The sequence below is a fragment of the Notechis scutatus genome, chromosome Z (genome assembly GCF_049901735.1).
Source record: "Notechis scutatus isolate UNSWTSFEM ecotype Mainland chromosome Z, rNotScu1.2, whole genome shotgun sequence".
In the NCBI taxonomy this organism is placed as follows: domain Eukaryota; kingdom Metazoa; phylum Chordata; class Lepidosauria; order Squamata; family Elapidae; genus Notechis; species Notechis scutatus.
Window position 1 is genome coordinate 1 of NC_142025.1, and position 23,477 is coordinate 23,477.

Genomic DNA, 23,477 nt, shown 5'->3' on the forward strand with positions numbered 1-23,477 from the left:
GAGGAGAAAGGAGGAGGAGGAGGAGAAGGAGGAGGAGAAGGGAGAAGGAAAAAGAAGGAGGGGAGAAGGGAGAAGGAGGAGAGGGAAAGGGAAGAAAAAGGAGGAGAAGGGAGAAGGAAAAGGAGAAGGGAGAAGGAGGAGGAGAAGGAGGAGGAAAAGGAACAGGAGGGAGGAGAGGGAGAAGGGAGGAGGAGGAGAAAGGAAAAGGAGGAGGAGGAGAGGGGAGAAGGGAGAAGGAGGAGGAGAAAGGAGGAGGAGGAGGGGAGAAGGAGGGGGGGAGAAGGGAGAAGGAGGAGGAGAAAGGAGGAGGAGGAGGAGAGGGGAGAAGGGAGAAGGAGGAGGAGAAAGGAGGAGGAGGAGGGGAGAAGGAGGAGGGGAGAAGGGAGAAGGAGGAGGAGAAAGGAGGAGGAGGAGGAGAGGAGAAGGGAGAAGGAGGAGAAAGGAGGAGGAGGAGGGGGAGAAGGGAGAAGGAGGGAGGAGGAGAAAGGAGGAGGAGGGGGAGGGAGGAGGAGGAGGAGGAGGAGGAGGAGGGGAGAGGAGAGAAGAAGGGAGAAGGGAGAGGGGGAGAAGGAGGGAGGGAGGAGGGAGGGGAGAAGGAGGGAAAGGAGAAGAGGAGAACGAGGAGGAGAAGGGAGAAGGGAGAGAGGAGAAGGGAGGAGGAAAAGGAACAGGAGGAGGAGGGAGAAGGGAGAAGAGGAGAGGAGGAGAAAGGAGGAGGAGGAGGAGAGGAGGAGGGAGGAGGAGAAGGGAGAAGGAGGAGGAGGAGGAGGAGGGGGAGGGAGAGGAGGAGGAGAAGGAGGGAGAAGAGGAAGGGAGAAGGAGGAGGAGAAAGGGGGAGAAGGGAGAAGGAAAAAGGAGAAGGAGGAGGAGAAGGGAGAAGGGAAAAGGAGGAGAAGGGGAGGGGAGAAGGGAGGGGAGAAGGGAGAAGGAGGAGGAAAAAGGAGAAGGAGAGGCGAGAGGAAAAAGGAGAGGGGATAAGGGACGAAGAGGAAGAGGAGGAGAAGAGAGGAAGGGGGAGAAAGGACAAGAAGGAATAGGAGAGAAGGATCTCCTGCTTGAACAGGGAGTTAGACTAGAAGACCTCCAAGGTTCCTTCCACACCCTGCAACTCCCTTCCAAAGTCCTTCGTTCAAGGGGAGGGCTTCCTTACCTTCACTTCCTTCTCGATGTAGTCATTTAACAGGACGTCCGGCTCAAAGCGATCTGGTAAGGCCAACGGGACCGTGTGCAGCGCCCGCCGTTCGGTGACTTTCTCCTGGGCTTTCTTATCCCGCCCCTTCTCCCCTTTCAGGAAGACCCGCTTGAAGGGAGAGACAATCCCAGGCTGCCGAATAAAGAAAGTGGGGGGAGAGAAAGAGGGGTTGCCGATGTTTGAGGAAATCAAGAATGCGGGGTTCCGAACGGAACTGGGGGGCAAGACGGGTCAAGGAAGATGTTCGTGCGAGACGACAGGACAATCCCGAGTCCTTACCTCGCTTTCCATCATTATCCTCCAGATAGTGGCACTACCTGGAAAAGTCCGCCGTCGGCTGTCGCACCCAAGAGGTACCTTCGACAGCCAGATAAAAGTTGCGCATTTGCCGAAAGCAAGGGCTGACTGACAACCGTGAGAGCCGGATGCAGACAAACCACAACTTCCTTCGACGGATGAAGCTGGTGAGCGTAACAACCAGCTGTCAACAAGCAAAAATATATATATATATCCCAAAATACACCCGCAGCTGGAGAGGCGTGATCAGCTCACCTTTTTGGGGAGGGTTGGGGGGCTCAAACCTTTGCAAAACGCATGTATCGTACGGGTGTCCAAAGGAGAGGACAAATGTCTCACCAAGATCATAGGGGCTGACCACGGATTTAAATGTGACAGAACGAGAATCCCGACGTGTTCAAAATTGTTTCAGAAGGAAGGTGTTTATGCAACACTTGCAGGCATGCCACTGTTTCAACAACACTCCATCCAACACAACACACACCAACACACTGAGGGCAGACATCGAACGAATTGTGTAGACTTCAGCCAAGCCATGAGATGGTTTTAATTTCCAACGGGGAAAGAGAAATAATCAGAGGTGTGTGGTAAGGTCAACAACACAGTGAGTCTTCAACTTACGAGTCAACTGAGCCCAACATTGAAGTCACTAAGTAAGACATTCATTAAGTGAGCTTGGGCGCTTTTTACTACCTTTTTTTTTTTTTTTGCCATGGTTCTTAAGAGAATCCCTGCAGTTGTTAAATTAGCTGACATGGTTGTGAAGCGAATCTGCATTTCCCTGTTGATTTTACTTGTTGGAAGGTTAAAAATGTAACGGGACACTCCGCAACTGACTCGTATTTATGATGGTCACAGCGTCTCAAAGTCAAGTGATCCTCTTTTGCAACATTTGGAGAAGCAAAGTCAAACTCAGGGGGAAGGCCATTTGAGCTGGCTGGGGAATTCTGGGAGTTGAAGTTCTCCCCTCTTAAAGCATGCTGGCTGGCGGATTCTGGGATTTGAAGTGGGGGGCTCCATTGCAATCGTAAGATGAGGATTACCTGTTATTTTGGGAGAGGCGCAGCCAAATTTGGAAACTTCGACACATCAAGAAAAAGACAAGCAAGAATTCCTCGCTTAAAGACAAGAAGAGGTCAGCTGAACGGCTGCCTGTCCATCCCACGTTTAATTTTTTTTAAAAAAGACATTGTCTACGGTCCAGAGACCAACGGACATGCAGAACGGAGAAAGGTTTTCAAGCAAAGATTTTAAATTTCTCCAGGCCATAGCTGGAGGGAGAGAAAGAGGCTCAGCCCCACTTTACAACGCCTGAAGGCCACATAATCTCCTGGCCTGAAGAGGCACCGAGAGCAGGCGGACTTGCTCAAGGAGAATGGAAACTTCGAATGACGTTCAACACTTCCACAGACAGAGGTTGCATTCGCAGGGGGTTCAAAGAGAGGAGGAGGAAGGACGGACTGTGGGGTCCTTGGTGCTCTCTGAGCTGTGGTTTTCTTGCAAACGTCTCATGACCCAACTGGGGAACATCATCAATGCTAGAAGGGAAGGAGTTTGCAGGGAGGAGGAGAGGAGAGGGAGAGAAGGAGAAGGGGAGAGAGGGGAAAAGAAGAAAGGAAAGAAAGGAAAGAAAGAAGGAAACAGAAGAAAAGAAAAAAGGAGAGAAAGAAAGAAGAGGAGGAGGAGGAAGGACTGGGAGGGGGATCCTTGGTGCTCTCTTGGTGGTTTCCTTGCAGATGTTTCATGACCCAACTGAGGAACGGCATCAGTGCTAGAAGGAAGTGGGGTTTATGGAGAGGAGGAGGAGGAAGAGGAGGAGGAGGAGGGGAAGGAAATAGACAAAGAGGGAGAAGGAGAAGACAGAGGAGAAGAGGAGGAAGTTATCAAAACGGTGCCTCCTTTAGCCACAGAAATGTCAGGCTCCATTGCGGTCATTAATTCAAGGATTCCCTGGAACAGAAAGGGCGGTGAGCTAAAACGTTGGAAATTATATATATTCTGTTTTCTTTGTTGAAAATCCAGGTATTTGTGATCCACAGGCCAACACAAAAAAAACCTACACAACCCCCAACATCGCAAAGGACAACTTCAATGCCGCAAGGGACACCTGACCTAAAAATGAAAATGCAAAAATAAAAAAAATGAATGAGGGCTTGGCAGTCGGGAAGTGTCCCAGGGGCTCATTTGAAAATCGAGGCCAAATTGAAAGACAAATTCTATCCGGAGAAGTTTCTGGGATCAGATGACCTACAAGATATCCTGTCCGAATCTGTAAATCTGATTTATGTTGAGAAACATTTGTGTGTGTGTGTGTGTGTGTGTGTGTGTGTGTGTGGGGAGGGGTGAATGTTGAATTTTGGTGAATTTGTCTTGGTGGTGAATTTTGTATTTTGGGAAAATTTGTGGGGAGTAAATTTGAATTTGGGGGAATTTTAGGGGTGGGTGTGAACTTTTTATTTTAGTGAATATTTTGGGGGCAAAATTTGAAGTTTTGCGCAATTCCTCCCCGATGACTGTCATACATATATTTTTAAAAATGCCATTTCCTTTGCAAATTTTCATTTCGAATAAGCTGAGCGTCAAAATGTCCTAGGAAAGGCAAATGTGTTGCTTTATTTGTGGGTCCACCACAATAGACTTGACAGGAAGCTTGAAGAAGCTATCTGTCTGTCTATATCTATCCATTCATCTATCGTTTCTATCCCTAATCTATATATCCATATCTATCCATATTCATCTATCCAGCCATCTATAAAATCTACACCTACCTATGTCTCTCTAATCTAGATCTATCTATCATCTATCTAATCTATCTCTAATCTAGCCATCTAGCCATCTCTAATCTATACTTATCTCTCTATATATATCTATCTCTAATATATATCGATCTATCTCTCTAAACTACATCTATTTAATCTATCACTAATCCATGCATCTCTATCTATCCATCTCTATCTATCTAGCTCTAATCTATATCTATTGATCCATCCATCTCTCTCTCTCTCTCTCTTTCTTTTCTAGTTTTTGAAAGAAGACACTACAATATTTTAGATTTTCTGAGGTTGAGATGGGTCTAGTTCTGAGTTATTTCTCAAAATAATAGAAATAAACATATTCTAGACTTTCTAACCACAACAGATGCTTCCCAAAAATGACAGTACCAGCATCACCGTCAATCAACGTCCAATGCCCGGCAACCGACTCAAAGTTACAACGGTTGCAACATCCCGCAATCTCTTTTTTTGTGACCTTCTGAAGGGCAAAGTCGACGGGCGAAGAGCTTGATTCACTTACTGTCTGACTAACTTTAGCAGTGGCACGGATTTGCCAAACCCGTGTGGGAGGAAAGGTCGTAAAACAGGGTAAGGTTCACTTAACGATGGTCTCGATTGGCCACAGAAGTGGGAGCCAAGCCCCTGCGGCACAAAGCAGAGCCCCCTCCCGAAATAAACCCTACCCGGAGGCCAGCAAAAGAGAGGGGGGGCAGAATGAGAATGAGAGAGACAGAGAAGAGAGTGAGACAGCATAAGAAAGAAGAAGAGGAAGAGGAAGAAAGAAGGAGAAAGAGAGAGAGAGAGAGAAAGTCAAAGAAACAGAATGAGAGAAACAGGGAGAGAGAATGGAAGAATGAGGGAGAGAAACAGAGGGAAAGAGACAAAAAGAAAGAATGAGAATGAGACAACAAGGGGGAGAGAGAAATAGAGAAACAGAAGGAGAGAGTGAGGGAGTGAGAAAGAAAGAGAACTCTCTAGTGGATCACCATTTGGATGGGCTCTGTAGTCCAAAGCCAGTGAGGATTGACTCAATCACAGTTTGGGCGGATGGGCTCTGTTGTCCGAAGTCGTTGTGGATAGACTCTCTACCTAGCGGATCACCATTTGGGAGGATGGGTTCCGTAGTCCAAAGCCATTCTAGTCTCGTGGATCGCTCTTTTGGAAGATGGGCTCTGTAGTCCGAAGTCTTTGAGGATAGACTCTCTAGCGAGGGGATCACAATTTGGGAGGATGGGCTCTGTAGTCCAAAGTAATTCTAGTCTAGTGGATCGCCCTTTTGAAAGATGGGCTCTGTAGTCCGAAGACACCGCCTTCAGGGGGGTTCTTCCCCTCCACTCCCGACAAACAAGCCCCTCCCCATGAACAAGCCCCTCCCCTTCGCCCAGAAGCCACGCCCCTCTCACCTTTTTGCCCCTCTTTCCTTCCTCCTCCATGTCTCAGGTGGGGCCCGGAGGCATCTTCCCCGCCGGGCTCCCCTCGGCCTTCACTGCCCCGCCATCGCCGCCTTCGGGGGGATCCCCAGAGGCTTCAAGCCGAGAGCGAAAAAGCGCCGCCGCCGCTCCGGCTCCAACTTTTCAATCCTACCGCCATCTTGGGCGTCGGCGGCGTTTCCCGGCGTGCTCCGCGCGCGCCCCATTCCTTCCCTTCCCTCTCCTTCACGTTCGGCTCCGGGGAGGACTGACGTCAGTCCTCCCCGGAGGAGATGAGAGGAAAGCGGAACCGGCTTGGTCGGACGCCCCGAGGAGCATGAACGGAAGACTTATTCACGAACAGGCGAAGATAGATCGATGAAAATAAGAGAAATGTTCCGGTGTAGTATAGAAATATATTCCAAAGATATGGATCTATGAAATAATAGAAAGGTTCCGGAATAGTATAAACATTATTAAAGGAGAATAGTATTCAAGGATCTTCAAACTTGGCAAGTTTAAGACTTGTGGATTTCAACTCCCAGAATTTCTGAGCTAACATGATGCATCCGAACACATAGAGCTATGAAATTATAGAAAGGTTCCAAGACTATAAATATTTATCCGATACATAGATCTATGAATTTAATAGAAAGATTCCTGGTAGCATAACATTCAACCGACGATGTAGATCTATGAAATTATAGAAAACGTCCGGTGGCATAGACCTCTTTATTCAACAACAGGAATTAAATCTATAGTAGCTCCTCAGAGGACATTAATATTTAGAGTTATAGCAAATAATAGCAAATAATATAATAAGGAAAATGACCTTGCTAAAAGTATTGTTGTGTTGCTACTGTTATTGTTACTATTGTTTTGTCGTTGTTTGCGGTTATTATTTTATTATTATCTTGTCTGTTCTCTATGAAGTGCAACTTCAGACCGGAAGTAATAAGTCCGTCCTACCCCCCCTTCTTGGTCCCATCACTTGGAGGCCGAATCCCGATCGTGACAGGTTGGACGCCTGGTTCAATCCTCCAAGGCGGGGGGAACTACATGCTCATTGAGGGCGTCAAGGAAACCCGGAAATGGTAAGGTTCTCTTGAACCCGCCCTCTCCAATCGTTGATTTGGTTGGACGCCTAAGTCATGCGCCTAAAGGCGAGAGGAAAAAAAAACACACTATAGGCACCTTGGGGGCGGGGCGTGTTACGCTGCCCCCTCTTGGCCTCGCCCCTTCGAGTCGGGATTGGTCAATAGACGGGACTGGTTCTAATTCGAGCGCGGGAGGAAAAGCTGGAAGCCCATTGAGCGCGAGACGGTCACGGGCGCAGAAGGGGCGGAGCGAGGGAAGGTCTCGCCGAGGGAAGAAGACATGGCGAGAGGAGCCAGGCGGAAGGCCTGCAATCGTGGATCCGCCTCCATCCGAAGCGGAGAAGAGCGTTGGAGGCTGCCGGCCTCGGTGCGGCCAAGCGGGTGAGTTTCTGGCGGGATCGCGGGAAGGGACTCTTGACGCCGGACTACATAATCCGCAGCAGACCACGTGGCGCCGTTGCCCGGGCTTTGGACTTCTCTTCGGGCTTCTTGGAGCTTCTCTAGACCGAGGCGGGTGGCCACGTGGCCTGGAAGAGAGAGAGAGAGACAGAGAACTCACTGAGGACTTGTGACTTCACCGTCTCGGTTAAAAAGGAAGCTTATAGGCAGAAGGTTTGGAAGCCACTCGCGGAACGAGTAGATCGTTGTGCATGTCTATCTTAATCCACGGATCTTCGAACTTGACAGCTTTAAGGCTTGTGGACTTCAACTCCCAGAACTCCTGAGCTAACATGACTGGAGGAAAAGGAATTCTGGGGGTTGAAGTCCACAAGTCTTAAAGCTGTCAAGCTCGAAGGCCCCTCCTCTAGTCCATCCATCCACATCTGTCATGTAAGTATCTATCCATCCATACCTCTCATCTAATTATCCAACCATCTATATCAGTCTATCATCCGTCTATATCCATATCTAATCTATCAATTTACCTAATCCATATATTATCTATTCATCTATATCTGTCTATCCATATCTGATCTAATTTATTGCACCCAATATCTCTTATCTATTGCTTACCTAATCTATCCATCCTCTTTTTCCATCCATTAACTATCTTTAATGTATCTATCCATCCATTCATCTATATTATCTATCCATTTATATATCTATGTATAGCACCCAATACCTTATCTATTATCTAATCTTATCCATCCATCATCTATATCTAATGTATCCATTTATTCATCTACCGTTTTTCTCACAAAATAAGACAGGGCCTTATTTTTTTTTGACCCCCGAAAAACCGGCTAGGCCGTCTTTTCGGGGGTGACTTAATTTCTCCCCACCCCGCATCCTCGGGTGGGCAGGCGGCGACAGCTTGGATGTTCGGGAGACCTTCCGCCACAGTTGCTTTCCCTTCTCCCTTGCTGCCGCGGCGTTACAGCAACGCCGTGGCGTTTGGCGCAGCTACGTGCGGCCAGTCAGGGCTCCTCCCTGCAACCGGAGCCCTGAGGAGACACTTGGCTTCAGGCGCTCCTGTCGCCGCCTTCCCTTTGCCTTCGAAGGTAAAGGGAATTATTTTAAAAACCTCCACTCATCCCACCAGGGCCGCGCCGGAGCCGTGTGGGCTGGGCAGAGCCAGGAAACACCTGCGGGTCGCTTTCCCAGCTCTGCCCAGCCCGCACGGCTCCGGCGTGGCCCTGGCGGGATGAGCGGAGGCCCGGCGCGGAGGCGCTCGCTGCCTTGGTGAGAGCTCTGCTGCCGGGAAGGAGGGCCCGCCTGTCAGCTGTGCTGGGCGCCCCAGGCGAAGTTCTTCGCGCTCTGCCCAGCGCCAGGCAGGGATGGCGGCTGGGCGCTTCTCCCGAGGTGGGTCGATCCTGCGCTGCGGCCCCGGGAGATTTGCCTCCCCACGTGGGGTTGGGCTGCCCTCTCGGGCAGGGGAGGCTTTGTTGTAGTAGGGCGTCGTTTTTAAAAGAATTCCCTTTACCTTCGAAGGCAAAGGGAAGGCGGCGACAGGAGCGCCTGAAGCCGAGTGTCTCCTCAGGGCTCCGGTTGCAGGGAGGAGCCCTGACTGGCCGCACATGGCTGCGCCAAACGCCACGGCAGCAAGGGAGAAGGGAAAGGAACGGTGGCGGAAGGTCTCCTGATATGAAGTGCCCCACCAACGCAGGCAGCACTATATCCGGGCATGCAACAAAAGTACTTCCTAAAGGCAAGCCACCACCACCCCCACTCCCCCCCCATATCGGCCTTAATTTGGGGGGAGGGGCTTAATTTGGTTTTATGCCAATAAAACATGGTGGGGCTTCCTATTGGTGGAGGCCGTATTGTTGGAGAAACAAGGTATATTATCTATATTTATATCTAATCTATATTGCACTCAATATCTATCTTACCTATCTCTTCTATAATCGATTCATCCGTCTATCAATTTCTATTTTATGTAATCCATCCGTCTGTGTTTATTATCCATATCTATATCCATATCTATATCTGCTCTATATTCATCATCTCTATATATATTTTATTTAATATTTGCATCTAATCTATTGATATAGAGATACGTATGGATACAAATATATCTTTCTCCTCCTCGTATATTTTATCTTCTATATATACAAAAGTGAAATACCACCCACGCATCATCCTAAAATCTCCAGAACCGTCAAGCCTACAAATTTGAAATTTGTCCTGGATGTTCCTCTTGGCTTCTAGGGGTTCACTAAGAAAGGATTTTTCAAAAGGACCCTCGGATCATTAGTATTTCCTTAGTATTTCTTCTACAGCAATTAACACGCGCTGATGCTAAGGAGTTCTACTCCCCCTCCCCACCTGAAAAGAAATCTGTTCCAAATGCAAAACACAAGCAGAGGAGAGGAGTTTCAGTTTCAGAGCAGCAAGCAGCTTTAGTACAGAACAGTTGAGCTAAACCATGGCCAGGCTCCTTGCTGTCTCCTCGCTCACATAGCAAATACAGTTTCAGTTTCCAAGCAGCTCTCAACTCTCTCACACACTGACAGGATGCTAGCCAGATGAATAGCAGCGGAGGCTGATAGGCAGAGGCAGAATTTTCTTTTCCTTATTTTCTTCCCCAAAAACTAAGCCTGACCACATTGTTTCGTAGCAAAGCACAGGTATCCAGCTGGTATATGGATATTTTTATACACCTACTGATAGATATTACCGGTAGATATTAGGCATACTGATAGATATTACACATATGTGTATGTACATATATATGTAGTATCTATTGGTATCTATCATGCACATTTTACATATGTTTATGCACATACATAGACAGTGCATAGCGTGGTAATGTTGTGTTCTTTTTCCCATTTGTGTACAGGGACCCCTTGGCTTCACCAAACACCATTGGTACCCGAATTTCTGTCGCCGAGCCCATCGGTCGCTAAATGAGCCTCACCTAATTTTTGACCTAGATTATGTTAAGTGAATCCGTGCGAACCCGGCTCTGTCTATGGGAAGGTCGTAAATGGGGATTGCGGGATGCCATAACAGTTTTGCTGAGCCCTCGAATTTGGACTACGGGGACGCCACACGACCGTTGTAAGTGCGAGGAACTCCTCACAAGTCGCTTGGTTCCAGGGCCGTTTTAACTTCCAACGGACGCTAAATGAATGTTAAAGTCAAAGAGTAGCTGTAATTTTACCTGAACTGGTTCTTTTCCAAGGGGGGGGGGGGGCTTTTAGAACGAACTTGACAATAATGCCGAAAATTATGCTGCCGCAGGGTGTGCATTGCAAACCACAACCCTTGGCGAACAAAATTTGCATTTGTGGGTCTTTCTCTGCCTTTTTCTCGGGTTGTCTTCCTTAATGTTTGGGACAATTGGATTTTTCTAAGAGTTGCTGAACTGGGGAGTAGGATTCGCATCCGCGTTGGAAGCTGTCGCAACAATGCAAACCTTCCAGCGTGACTGGGTCTTGCCGATGACCCTGATCATTCCTGTTGTGTTTGCAAAAACAACCCCGGGACGGTTTGAGGCCTCCCCCTGTCCTCTTTCAGGGAGAGGTTATAGAAATCCCGGACAAGAGATAGTCCTCGTCTTACGACTGAATTCCTGTCGCTAAGCGAGACATGATTCCTCCCCTCCTTTTTTGCGACTGTTCCTGCTGCAGTCACTAAGCGAATCCCTGCAGTTGTAAGGAGCTAGGCTTCGCCATTGACTGAAGGTTGCAGGAGGGAATCAGGTGACACTCCGCCCTCCCAGGACGCAGGGACTGTCGTAAATATGAGTCAGTTGCCAAGGATCTGGGTTTAGATCAGATTACCCTGGGAAACTGACCGTCGTAAATACGAGCCACTTGCTGCAGTGGTTGTGCGGAAAATGGTCGCAAGCCCAGTTTTGCATTGCCGTTGCAGCCACTGTTTTGTGTTTATGATGGTCACTAAACGAGGACTAATGCCATTCACCCCAGAGTTATTTCTTCCTTATAACTGGAGTTCTCTTTCTCCCGTCTAGGAGAATCTAACCGTCTCTCCTCACCATGGTGCTTGTCCCGTTGAAGGTGAGGTAGGGGATGCCAATTACCATCATCCCTGGCCCTTCTAGTCCTTCCTCGGGTAAGGCCCAGTGGGATTGGGGGGGTTCGAAAACATTGATCCCTAATTTTGCTCGACATTTTAAATTGACCTTATTGGGTAGTCCCTGACTTACAACCTACCTGGAGCCTGGAATTATGCTCGCAAGCAAGTTGGGGGTGGGGGGTGAGCTGCTACCGGTTCACCCTGGTTTGACCGAACCGGTTGCTGGTTTTATGGCCAGTCCGGCAAACTGGTAAATCTCACCCTTGGCTGGCCCCGCCCATCCCACCCCTCCCAGGTAAGTACGTGGCCTTCAGGGAGGGCAAAAAAAACAATCCCACCCCTGGTCGTAAGTCGAGGCGTCATGTCACCAGATTTGATTTTTCTCTCTCTCTTTTTTTTTTTTGCAGGCGACCATCGTGGGGCAAAAAAATGTCAGAACAGTCTGGTTTTTCCTCGCGGGCAGCTCGTTTTTCTAAACATACTTTCTATTCACGTGTGGAGGCAGCCTTCAAAATGGGCTAAATACCTGTACGCTGTATTTACATAAATAACGCAGGCATAGGATATAGGTGGGTCTCGATTTACATCAATAAACATCCGTAGAGCATCCGCAATTTGCAGTCCAGCGACTGCTGGACCTTACAACAGGCCGGGGGAAGCAAGTCAGTGGTTGTGCGTGGAGCATACAGTCACCGGGGGCGAACACGGCGGCGATCTTGGTTGTAAGGGCCACTCGCTCAGCGTCGTTGGGAGTTGGCTTTCTCTGAAGTTGCGTTTGTCACTTGAGGATGGTTAGGTTGGACAAGCCAGCATTCACGGTTTGGCTCTGTATGTCACCCGTGATCACAGGTAAAACATTTTGCTCCTGTCGGACGGCAGGTGGGTGGACTCCAACTCCCAGAATCCCCCAGCCGGCATGCTGTAAGAGGGGAGGACTTCAACCAGACGTGCCTTTCTTGGGCTCAAGTCCACCTTATCTAATTTTATTTTTTTGCTTGGAAACAGGAACATGATAAACGCTTAAAACACGTACAAAAACGTCGCTTCCTTCCGGTTGCACAGATGTTTGACCGTGTTTCACGGCAGAAGTGAAACTTTCTGGACCCAAAATAATAATATGGAAGGGGTAGGGGGAAATCTCGCCTGGTAGATAGTTTTAAAAGAGATATTTATATATATATATATGCACGCGCACGCACACACACACAGGTACAAATATATATAATATATAATTAATCATATTTGTGTTAAATTGTCCTTGAATAATTTGGTGTGTGATGGGGGTGGGAAGTGACAAAGGGTCATTAGGATTGGAAACCAGAATCGGTGCAGGGGGTGAAATGTTGGCGTAGAAACCGGGAGACGAGTTCCAGTCCCTCCTTAGGCAGGAAAGCCAGCCTTTGGGGTGGGGGCTTTAGGCCAGAGCCCAGCCTACCTGGCAGGATTGTTGTGGGGGAAAAGGGCAAAGGCTTACTACACACCTTCATCATCTTGAGTAAAGTGCATAATAAAGGCAGAGCTCCACATAGTAAAGGCAGAGTAAAAACAGATGTGAATAAATGTGGATTTATACAGTTCCTCGCTCTCGTCCCCTAGGTCTCTCGGCCTGTTGGGCTGGGGGCCCTTAGTGCCCATCATCCACACCCCGTGCCTCTCGCCCGAAGAGGAAGCAAGTCGGTGGCCGTCCCGCCCACTGGCCTCCGTTCTGAGTCACTTGCAGGAGGCCGTCGAGAGGGAGGAAGTTTGCGGTCATCCGACAACGGAAGGTTTCTTGGGAGAAAAAAAAAGGATGATGAAGACCATGCTTCCCTTCCGGCCCCTTGGAGGGGGGGGGGGCAGGATGGGTTTTGCTGCTCCTTCAAGTGGGGGCTTCTGGAAGGAGATGTAAGTCATTGGGTGCCTCTCCCTTTCTCCCCCACCAAACAGGATGACAGAATAAAGCTGGAAGGGGGGCCTCAGAGGTCATCTAGTCCAACCCCCTGCTCGACCAGGAGAACCTTTAAAGTATAACACAGTTGGGAAGGGATCTGAGAGGTTATCCAGTCCATCCCGCACTCAAGCAGGAGACCCTTACAGAATCACACACTAGCAGAGATGGAGGTCATCTAGTCCAACTCCCCTCCAAAAAAGAAACAGGAGACCCTGATAGAATAATGCAAGGGACCTGGGAGGTCATTTAGTCCAACCCCTGCTCAAGCTGGAGGCCCTGGACCGTTTCTGGCAGGGACCATTTTCTGAAGAATAAATGATTCCCCGCCTGAGCCCGCACTGCCTTCCTTCCCTTCCCAGGATCGGCAAAAAGAAAGAACCAGCTAGTCCTCAGTTTTACGACCACACCGTAGATCCAAAATTTCCGCAGCTGCGGGTCTGATTTGAGTTTTGATCCATTTTGCGACCTTCCCATTAAGTGAACCACTGCTGTTCAGCGAGCCACCTGGTGGCTAAGTGAATCCAGCTTCCTGCCCGTTGAGCCGGTCACAAAAGGGGATCGCAGTGACCATCATAAATTGGAGTCGTTGGCCAAGTCTCTGAATTTGTGGATGCTGCAACAGTCGTAAGAGTGAAAAAACGCTCAACTCACTTTTTGAGCACCCTTGTAACTTGTTTAGAGATAATCCTCGACTTAACAATGATTCATTGATTGTGCCAAATCCGACATCCCATCATTTCAATCTGGATTGTAAATAGAAGTTGTCCTCCGCTTAACAATGGAAGCTATAACGGAACTGGAAGAAAGACGTAGAGGTCATCTAGTCCAACCCCCTGCTCAAGCAAGAGGCCCTTGCAGAATCATACTAGCAGAGGTGCACGGGACCTTGGAGGCCATCTAGTCCAACCCACCCACTCCAAAAGGAGACCCTTACAGATTCATAGAATAATGCAAGGGACCTTGGAGGTCATATAGTCCAACCCCCTGCAGGAGGCCCTTACAGAACCATGGGATAACGGGATTGGAAGGGATCTTGGAGGTCATCTCCACCCCCAAGTGTTTGGAACATCTTGGTTATCCGTCCAGTAACCACCTCCAGAAGGATTTGTTTAATTTAGAAATTAATTTCTTTGTGTGTGTTGGGGGTCGGTTATTTCCAGTTGCTCTCCAGTTGTGCATCGGGGGGGCGGTTCAGTCTGCCAAGGCTCCACCTTCAAAGCCTCCGTAACCCATGTGCTCCAGCTGCCGGTTAGCTCCCCTCCCGAGCCTGAGAAAGGAAATGACGTTGCCCCCACCGCAAAAGCCAAACCTCACAAGTTGTGGCAAAACACGGAGGAAGAAGGGCAGGGCTTGTCTTTGAGGCCCAGGCTCAGAATTGGAGGTCTGGAAATAAACGGGATGCCCACCAAAGACAAGATTTATAGCTCAGGGTAGAACTGGGGGGGCTTCTCTGAGCTGGGAGGGGGCTGTCAACTGAATTGTTTCAATGGTCTTTTTAGAGCTGCCAACAGAAAGGAAGGGGGGGGGGGAGAGTGTTTGAAAGAGCAGTGTGGCAGCTTGGAAACCGAAAGTGCATTCCATGAATAGTTTTTCAGAGATAGTAACTAGGTGACTGAAGATTCTGCCAGCAAAATTCTAATTGGAGCAATATGATTGATGACTCTGGGCTATGGACTTGTCCCATTGGAGAATATGAATTATGATATACCCATGAGGTGGGGAAAACCAGGGTCAAGGGTGACAATGAATTATGTCTCAGAGTTGGCTATACCCAGGCACTGCCAGACATGTAAACTCCCAATAAACCCTTTTGAAGTTTGGCTCAAGATTCATGATTTCATTAGGGTAACTGCCAGAAACCTGACAGGGTTTTTTTTTTTTTTGCAGACGTCTTGTGACCCAAGTAGGGAACATCAGTGCTGGAAGGGAATGTGGACTGCAGAAAGGAGAAGATTTCTGTCATGTCCTTGGTGCTCTCTGAGCTGGGTGGTTTCCTTGCAGACGTCTCATGACCCAACTAGGGAACAGCATCAATGATCCTATGGGAAGGAGTGCAGAAAGGAGGAGGAAGTGGAGATGCTGCTTTCTGTTTGACAAAGCAATGACATCCCAGGATTACACAAATGCCAAACTCGGGGGTGGGTGGGTTGTGTGTTTGTGTGGAAGTGGTTGTGAGGGAAAGATGGGCTGGATGTGGTCTCTAAGACCTGCCAACAATGGAGAAATCGAGGAAGCGATGGAGTCTGTTCCTGTTGGGTTGTGGTAGGATGCTGCACCCTCCTACTTCAGTGCGGGAAACCTGGTTGTGGGTTCCGTCTCATGGCGTTGAGCTTCCTGTCCCACCTGACTAAGTTCCTCCATCTTGAAGCCACGATGAAGAGGAAACCAAGGAGACATTTCAGATGGGTGTCTGGGTTCCGATGGACGCCCTAATTAATTCATGAGCCTCGAGCCAAGTTTAGAAAGAAATGCAATTATTTATTAGGAGCAACATGTCGAAGCACTCTCCCTGGCTGTAGTACAGGCTTGTCCAACCCGCGGCCCACGGGCCGCATGCGGCCCAGGTTGCCTCGTAATGCGGCCCAACGCCCACCCCAACCTTCATGAAAGATCCAGCGAGGAGGAGGAGGAGAGGCAGGCGTGAGGCGGGGCGAGGCGAGCAACAGAAAAGGCGGGCAGCCGCAGCCCAAAAGTCCCGCCCTGCCACCTCCTGCTGCTGCCGCCACCGCTGCTGCTTCTGCCCCGCCACCGCTGCCACTGCTGCTGCATTTGCAGGAGGAGAGGTAGGCGTGAGGCGGGCGAGCTTTCTTCCCCCCACCCCGCAAAATTTGGCCAGAAAATTATAAAACAAAAAATAAATAATTTTTAATTAATATTTATTTTATTATTATTTTAATTTAATTAATTTAATTTAATTTATTAATTTAATTTAATTTATTATTTTATTTAATTATGTGCGGCCCAAACCAAATGTTCATCTTCTAATGTGGCCCAGGGAAGGTGAAAGGTTGGACACCCCTGCCGTAGTAGAAAGCACACCTCTCCAGCTGGCTCTAGTAATCTGGGATACAATCTGGAGAAAGGTATGCGTGGAATGTGCTTCTTCCATCAGTTCACCACCACCACCTCCCCCACCCTGCCTATGGCAACTCAAGAGCAGGCTAGGAACGCTTTATGAGTTGACTGGGACTTTCCATGTTTCGGACTTGACGTCCATCGTTCAAGGAAAAATCTTTTCATCCCAACTTCCAAATTTACAATGGGTGGAAACAGGCCATAGTTGAGGTCTGGAGCAAGTCAGAAGTGACTGAGCCACGGAAGTCCCATTCCTGGACCTCTTCATAGCTTCGCTGTCTCTGGAGGACATGAGATGCCTTCTCTGAAGTTCTCCAACTTCTCCAGGGTTTAGGTTTAGGTTCTCTGTGGAGGACTTTGGGACCGTCTTGTCCAGAAAGATCCATCCATCCTATAAGATCTATTCTGTTGAGGACATTAGATCCTATAAGATCCATTCTCTGGAGGACATTCTCTGGTGGTCTCCTGTCAAGTTCTCAAAGTTCTCCAGAGTTTAGGTTGTCTGTGGAGACTTTGAGACTTCTTCTCCAGACGGGTCTATCCATCCATCCTATGAGGTGCATTCTTTGCAGGACATGAGATGCCTTCTTTGATGGTCTCCTATGAAGTTCTCCAGGGTTTAGGGTTTAAGTTTCCCATGGAGGACTTTGGGAGTCCTTCTTCTCCAGGAGAATCCATCCATCCTATAAGATGTATTCTCTGGAGGACATCAGATATCTTCTCTGGTTGTCTCCTAATGAAGTTTTCCAGTGTTAGGGTTTTGCTTTTCCATGATAGACTCCGGGACCACCTCCAGGAGAATCCATCCATCCTATAAGGTCCACCCAATGAGAAACAACGATCGAGGAAGTGGACCTGCCACAAAGCACTTAGCTGTGCTTAACCACAAGCTCCACCTTCCTCCACTCAACGGAAATCACCCAGCTTGACTCACCCTTCTTTCCACACTGACGAGCAAGGACGGTTGTCAGTCCCGGTAAGCAGACACACTTCTCCAGGAACATGGCAGAGCAAGAGAGCCTCGAATTTGGGAAAGCGGACTTTGTCCTCTTGGACGAGGTGACCATGGAGGACTTCCTGGAGAACCTGAAACTGAGGTAAGGTTTGGAAGGGGGAAAGGAAAGGATGGGTCTTATTTCCGAGAAGAAGTCAAGATCATTTGAGGGACTCAAAACATCCAAGTAGATGTTTCTGGACTTCCATAGCCTTGATGGAGATCTTGGTCATTTGATGGCTCCTGAACGGAGGTCCACCATCTTGTTCTTCACAACCTGGAGGCTGGCAGAGTCTTTAGGCTGAAGAGGTGCGGTCCACAGAAGAGGGGAAGTCCACCCTTCCGTCAAACTGAAACTCCTGGGCAACCCCGAGGTTCAAGAATGAAACTGGAAGCCAGTTTGGTCTGGTGGCTAAGAAACTGGCGGCGATGAGTTCTAGTCCTTCCTTAGGCAGGAAAGCCTAACTGGGTGACTTGGGGCCAATAACTGGCAGGTTGTGAGTTCTAGTTCCACCTTAGGGATCACAACCACCTGGGTGACTTTGAGCCAATCACCAGGCGACAGTGAGTTCTAGTCCCGCCTTAAGCAAGAAATCATACTGGGTGACTTTGGGTCTATCACCAGGTGATGAATTCTAGTCCTGCCTTAAGGATGAAAGCCGGCTGAGTGACTCTGATTCAATCACTAGCCGACAGTGAGTTCTAGTCCTGCCTTAGGCATGAAAACCAGCTGGGTGACTTTGGACCAATCACCAGGAGACAGGGAATTCTAATGCTGCTTTAGGCATGAAAGCTGGATTCCAATTCCCAGAATCCCCCAGCCAGCAGAGTTGAAAATGAGTGGATTACAACTCCCAAGAATCCTCCAGCCGGCATACTTTAAGAGGAAGGACTTCAACTCCCAGAATCCCCCATCTGGCATCCTTAAAGAGGGGGAGATGTCTTCAACTCCCATAATTCCCCAGCCACCATGCTTTAAGACAGGAGGACTACAACACCCAAAATCGCCCAACCACCATGCTTTAAGAGGAAGGACTTCAACTCCCATAATCCCCCAGCCAGCCATGCTTTAACATCTCTGGACTTCATGCAGGCAGAGGAATTCTGGGAGTTGAAGTCCTCCCTTCATAATTTAGTCGCTGTACGGCAACTAAACTAACATCGGGTCAACCCTTTTTCCAACCAACCGGGTTTATTCTGCGAGGGGGGGGACAGTCTTGTGAAGCGACACGTCCTTAAGAGGGAGGAAGCTGCTGTTCATGTCGGAGGAAGCAAAAGGCCTGAAATGACTCAAAGTTGTCGCTCATTTTGAAAGCAGGAAAGGCATCATTTGGAGGCCAGCTGTCCTTGCTTCTCGTTTCCATCACCTTTTTTTAATTTGATTTCCTCCTCCCATTTTCATCAACCCTCCTCCCTCATCTCCCCCGTACTGATACGGCGAGTCCTCAATTTAGAACGCTTCGTTTAGTGCCCCAATTTATGACGACGCTGGAAAAAAAAGATTTTTTTTCACACGACCATTTAGTGACAACAGCACCGATTTAAAAAGGAGCATTTTTCACATGACTATCGAGTTGCCAATTGTGGAATTCAAAATATTTTACTGCCGGTTCTCTGGGCACGCCGACTTCTGACCGGCACAACCTGATCGCTTGAACCGGTATGAACCAGCAGCATACCAACACTGGCGGCCACAGGATGAAAATGCAGACGCTTGGGAAACCAACTCGTATTTATGACTGTTGCAATGTCCCCAGGGATACGTGATCCCTTTTGGCGACCGTCCAACAAGCCCGATTGACTTAACAACGGGTGACTAGCTTATCACCTGCCAGGATTCACTTAACAACAGTGGCGAGGAAGGTCGTGCAATGGGGCATAGCTCAATGGACAAATGTCTCACTTAATGACTGAAATTTGGGGCTCGATTGTGGTCATAAGTCAAGGACTGCCTGTAGTCCTCGCTTCATGTCCAGAAATCCCCAAATTTCCATTGCTAAGCAAGAAGGAAGTGCGAAGTGAATGTTGCCCTGTTTTGGGCCACTGTTCTTAAGCGAACAGACAGATGGATGAGTAGATATCACCACTCTACAGCTAGTCCTCACTTAATGTCCACAATTGCGCCCCAAATTTCTGTCACTAAGCAAGAAGGAAGTCCAAAGTGAATGTTGCCCTGTTTTATTACCTTTCTTGCCACCGTTGTTAAGTGAGTGGACAGATGTATATTACCTTTATAAAGGTAATCCTCAAATTTACAACCGCAAATTTCGGAGTCTGGCATTTCCATTGCTGAGCCAGATAAGTTGCTAAATGAGTTTTGCCTCACTTTACGGCCTTTCCTGCCATCATTCTTAACCGAATCCCTGCAGTGGTAATGTTCATCCCATGGTCGTTAAGTGAACCTAATAAAATCCCTGTTGACATTGCTCTTCAGGGATTTGGTGACCGTCATAAATACGAGTCAGTTGCCAAGCTGTCTGAATTTCGAAATGTGCAGGAAATGATTGTAAGTCCTTTTTTCTAAGTGCAGCGGCGACTTTGAACTGTCACTAAATGAATGGTCATAAGTCGAGGATTTCCTGTCTTGTGTAATGGACAGAAGGACTAGGGCAGTGAGGGTGAACCTTTTAGAGACCGAGTGCCCAAACTGCAACCCAAAAGCCACTTATTTTTGTTTGTTTGTTTATTTAATTATTTATTTAACTATTTAATTAATTTATTTATTTAACTATTATTATTTATTAATACCAACATGGCAATTCAACCTGAATAATGAGGTTTTACTACCTAAAATAATGGTTAAACAAGGCTGTGTTCAGCTAATTGTTCCAAAAACAAAACATGAAAAATGCATTTTTATGCCCCTTAGGTTTTTTTTCCTGCTTTTGAAATATTACATTTAGCAACAATAACAAAAACTTTTGTAATATCATTTCTCTCTCCCCATCTCTCTCTCTCTCTCTCTGCGTCTGTCTCTCTCTTTCCCTCTCTCTGTCTCTTTCTCTTTTTCTCTCTCCCTCTCTCTTTCTCTCTCTCTTTTTATCTCTCCCTTTCCCTCCCTCTCTGTCTTTCTCTCTCTCTCTCTCTCTTTTCCTCCCTCTCTTTCTTTGTCTCTCTCCTTTCCTCCCTCCCTCTCTCTCTCTCTCTCCCTCCCTCTCTCTCTGTTTTTCTCTTTTCCTCCCTCCCTCTCTTTCTCTTTCTCTCTCTCTGTCTTTCTCTTTTCTCTCTCCCTCTCTTTCTCTCTCTCTCTTTTTCTCTCTCTCTTTCCTCCCTCTCTTTCTCTGTCTCTCTCTTTTCTTCCCTCCCTCTCTTTATCTCTCTCTTTCTCTCTCTCCCTTTTCCTCCCTCCCTCTCTCTCTCTTTCCCTCCCTCTCTCTCTCTGTCTTCCTCTTTTCCTCCCTCCCTCCCTTTCTCTCTCTCTCTTTGTCTTTCTCTTATCCTCCCTCCCTCCCCTTCTCTCTCTGTGTGTCTCTTTCTCTCTCTGTCTCTCTTTTTCTCTCTCTGCCTCTTTCTCTCTCTCTCACCTCCGGCTGGCGAGAGTGGAGCACACAGGGAATGCCCCTTCCCCGCGGCCACCGTGGTGATGTCACTGGCCAAGAGGGACACACGAGCTGAACGTTTAGAGCCGTACTCGGTAGAGTTTGCAAATGGGCTCAGCGGGGCTGCTTAATGGGGAGGGAAATCCTGGCCTGTTTGGTTCACTTGGGTGTGGGGTGAAAACACAGAAGGCAGAGCAAACCCCATGTCTCCCGGGGTTCAACCCTTAAAGACTCCTTTGCGGGTGACTGGGCAGGGCAGGCAGGGGTGGAATTCTTCTGGTTCGGACTGGTTCCATAGAACTGGTTGTTACAATTCTGTGCAATTCGGAGAATTGGAGAATCATGCCACTGGCTGGCCCTGCCCCTCCCTCCCACCCGCCCCTCCCTCCCACCCGCCCCTCCCCTCCCAGTCACCCCAAAGGAGTCTTTGAGAGGTCAACACTGGGGGCGGGGGGGAGAAGTGGCCTGCGAGCAGAGCTGAACCTTCCTTAGGACTGAAGCTTCTATTTTTCAGTGCAGACTTAGGCAGCAGATTGCAGAAAGGTAGATCTCTGAGTGAATCTGTGATCCTGCAAGCAACTCCATCTGCAGGCTTTGCCTGATTAATAAATAAAAGCTGCTTTTTTAAATAAAAAATTTAATATTTACATAAATATTTACAATATTTACATACAAGCTACACCCAGCCAGACATGTGACCACCAAGCCACGCCCAATCAGCAAGCCATGCCCACATGACCACAAGTCACATGACCACAAGCCATGAATTTGGCCATGCCCACAGAACCGGTTGTTAAGAAATTTGAACCCCGCCTGTGAGGGCAGGGCGAGGAGCAGATGGGATCACCCGACAGGCAGCCGCAGCAGAGGGACGGAAGAGGCTGTGGCTTGCCGACATCCATCCTATGGCCTACTGTGATGGGGCAATAGTGTGCGTGCCCACAGAGAGGGCTCCGCGTGCCATCTCTGGCACCTGTGCCATAGATTCCCCACCAGGGGACGAGGGCAGAAATGGGAAACCTTTTCAGCAGCGAGTGCCCAAACCAGAATGCACATGCATGCGTGCGAGCCGGAGTGCCAGAAAACTGAAGACCAGCTGGCCCGGTGCATGCATGCCTGTTTTGGGGGGCTGTTTTTGGCCATTTTCAAGTTGTTTTTGGCCTGAAAATGACCTGGGTTTTTTTGGCTCTTTTCCATGGTGCTTTTAGGCCATTTTTGGGCCATTTTCCAAGCCTTTTTCAGGCCATTTTGGGGCCCGAGGGCAGTCTGTAAACGGCTTGAAACACCCTGGAAAATGACCCAAGAAACAGCCAAAAAAACTGCCCCAAAACAGCCTAAAAATACCCTGAAAACTGCCCCCAAATGGCCCAAAAACAGCCCAGAAAACAACCAGGAAAATGCCCTGGTTTTGGCCCAAAAATGGCCCAAAGAACAGCCAACTTTTGGGCTGATTTTCAGGCTGTTTTCCAGCACTCTGGTGCCTCTGAAGACAGCTAGCCAACGTACCTGAAACCAGAAGAGTAGCTGGCAATGGTGCTCATGCCGACTGAGAGGGGTCTGCGTGCCACCTCTGGCACCTGTGCCATAGATTCGCCATCACAGGGGTCTTTCCCGTATTCCCATAGGAAGAGAGGCCCCCCTCTTCTCCAAAGCAAAGAAGGAGGGATACGATTCATATTTCTTAACAACCGGTTCTGTGGGCGTGGCCCAATTCATGGGTGTGGCTTGGAGGTCACATGACTGGCTGGGCATGGCTTGTATGTAAATATTGTAATTTTTGTTGAAAAATGAGCAATTTTTACCCAAAATCAAAGCAGGCAGGCAGATTGAGTTGCTCGCAGAATCACAGATTCACTCAGAGATCTACCTTTCTGCCATCTGCTACCTGAGTCTGCACTGAAAAATAGAAGCTTCAATCCTAAGGAAGGTTCAGCTCTGCTCTCAGGCCACTTCTCCCCCCCAGCCCCCTGAATACCACCCCTGATTGGGCCTCAGGAAAACCTCCTGAGTGGGACGGGTGGGGAGGAGGGGCCAGCCAGTGATGTGATTTGCCGGTTCTCTGAACTGCGCAGAATCGTAACAACCAGTTCTATAAAACCGTCCCGAACAGGTAGAATCCCACCTCTGATGGAAATCCATCCAGGCGAGGAGCAACTTAAAAGTAAGGAGGGATTTCCTCACAGTGAGGACCATTAACCCATGGAATGCCATGGTAGTTTCTCCCTCACTCACCATGGAAAAATTGAGCGACTGTTGGTCCTGCACAAAACACCACAACACTTGAAATATTGTCCCCTTGATGCTAGGCATGTGGCGTTCTCCTCACCTCCAAACACGGTCAACCCGTAAGCCTCCGAGATGCCTCCTTAACCGTGTCTCCCCCTTTGGCTAAACCAGGTTTGAGAAAGGACGCATCTACACCTACATCGGGGAAGTGGTGGTCTCCATCAACCCATACAAACCTCTGTCACTCTACGGGAAGGACACAATCGAGCATTACCGTGGTCGGGAACTCTATGAGAGGCCGCCTCACCTCTATTCCGTAGCTGATGCAGCCTACAAGGCCATGAAGAGACGGGCCATGGACACCTGTGTGGTCATCTCAGGTAGGGTTTCCCCCACATCTCTCTTTCTCCGTCCGAAAAAAGGGTTGTTACCCAATCGTAACAACCAGCTCAATCTGGA

At 48.6% G+C, this 23,477-nt stretch overlaps 2 protein-coding genes, 1 long non-coding RNA gene and 1 other non-coding gene across 5 annotated transcripts in view; 3 read left to right on the top strand and 1 right to left on the bottom strand.

Moving 5' to 3' along the window:
• Positions 1–1,114: 1,114 nt before the first annotated feature.
• On the bottom strand, positions 1,115–5,983 carry LOC113423569 (cerebral cavernous malformations protein 2 homolog). The gene is made up of 2 exons (XM_087945762.1): positions 5,667–5,983; positions 1,115–1,324 (listed from the first exon to the last, which is right to left on the bottom strand). Exons 1-2 carry the CDS (start codon positions 5,694–5,696, stop codon positions 1,130–1,132), a joined length of 225 nt encoding a protein of 74 aa, XP_087801888.1. The 5' UTR covers positions 5,697–5,983; the 3' UTR covers positions 1,115–1,129.
• Positions 5,984–7,000: 1,017 nt separating this feature from the next.
• LOC113423577 (uncharacterized) lies at positions 7,001–13,342 on the top strand. 2 transcript variants are annotated; one of them, XR_015745735.1, is made up of 5 exons: positions 7,001–7,150; positions 10,053–10,273; positions 11,190–11,290; positions 11,662–11,823; positions 12,851–13,342. It is a non-coding gene; the product is annotated as an uncharacterized LOC113423577 (long non-coding RNA). The 2 variants fall into 2 exon arrangements; XR_015745734.1 differs by lacking the exon at positions 12,851–13,342 and having other exon boundaries at positions 7,013–7,150; positions 11,662–11,859.
• Positions 10,624–10,760, top strand: LOC113423582 (small nucleolar RNA SNORA9). Its single transcript, XR_003372403.1, has one exon. It is a non-coding gene; the product is annotated as a small nucleolar RNA SNORA9 (small nucleolar RNA).
• A 3,842-nt stretch (positions 13,343–17,184) lies between the features above and the next one.
• The window catches only part of LOC113423574 (unconventional myosin-Ig-like), a 56,559-nt gene continuing 50,266 nt past the window's right edge, over positions 17,185–23,477 (top strand). Inside the window, 2 exon segments of the mRNA XM_087946000.1 lie at positions 17,185–17,356; positions 23,190–23,398. Of these exon segments, the coding sequence (XP_087802126.1) occupies positions 17,262–17,356; positions 23,190–23,398 (304 nt within the window). The 5' untranslated portion in view covers positions 17,185–17,261.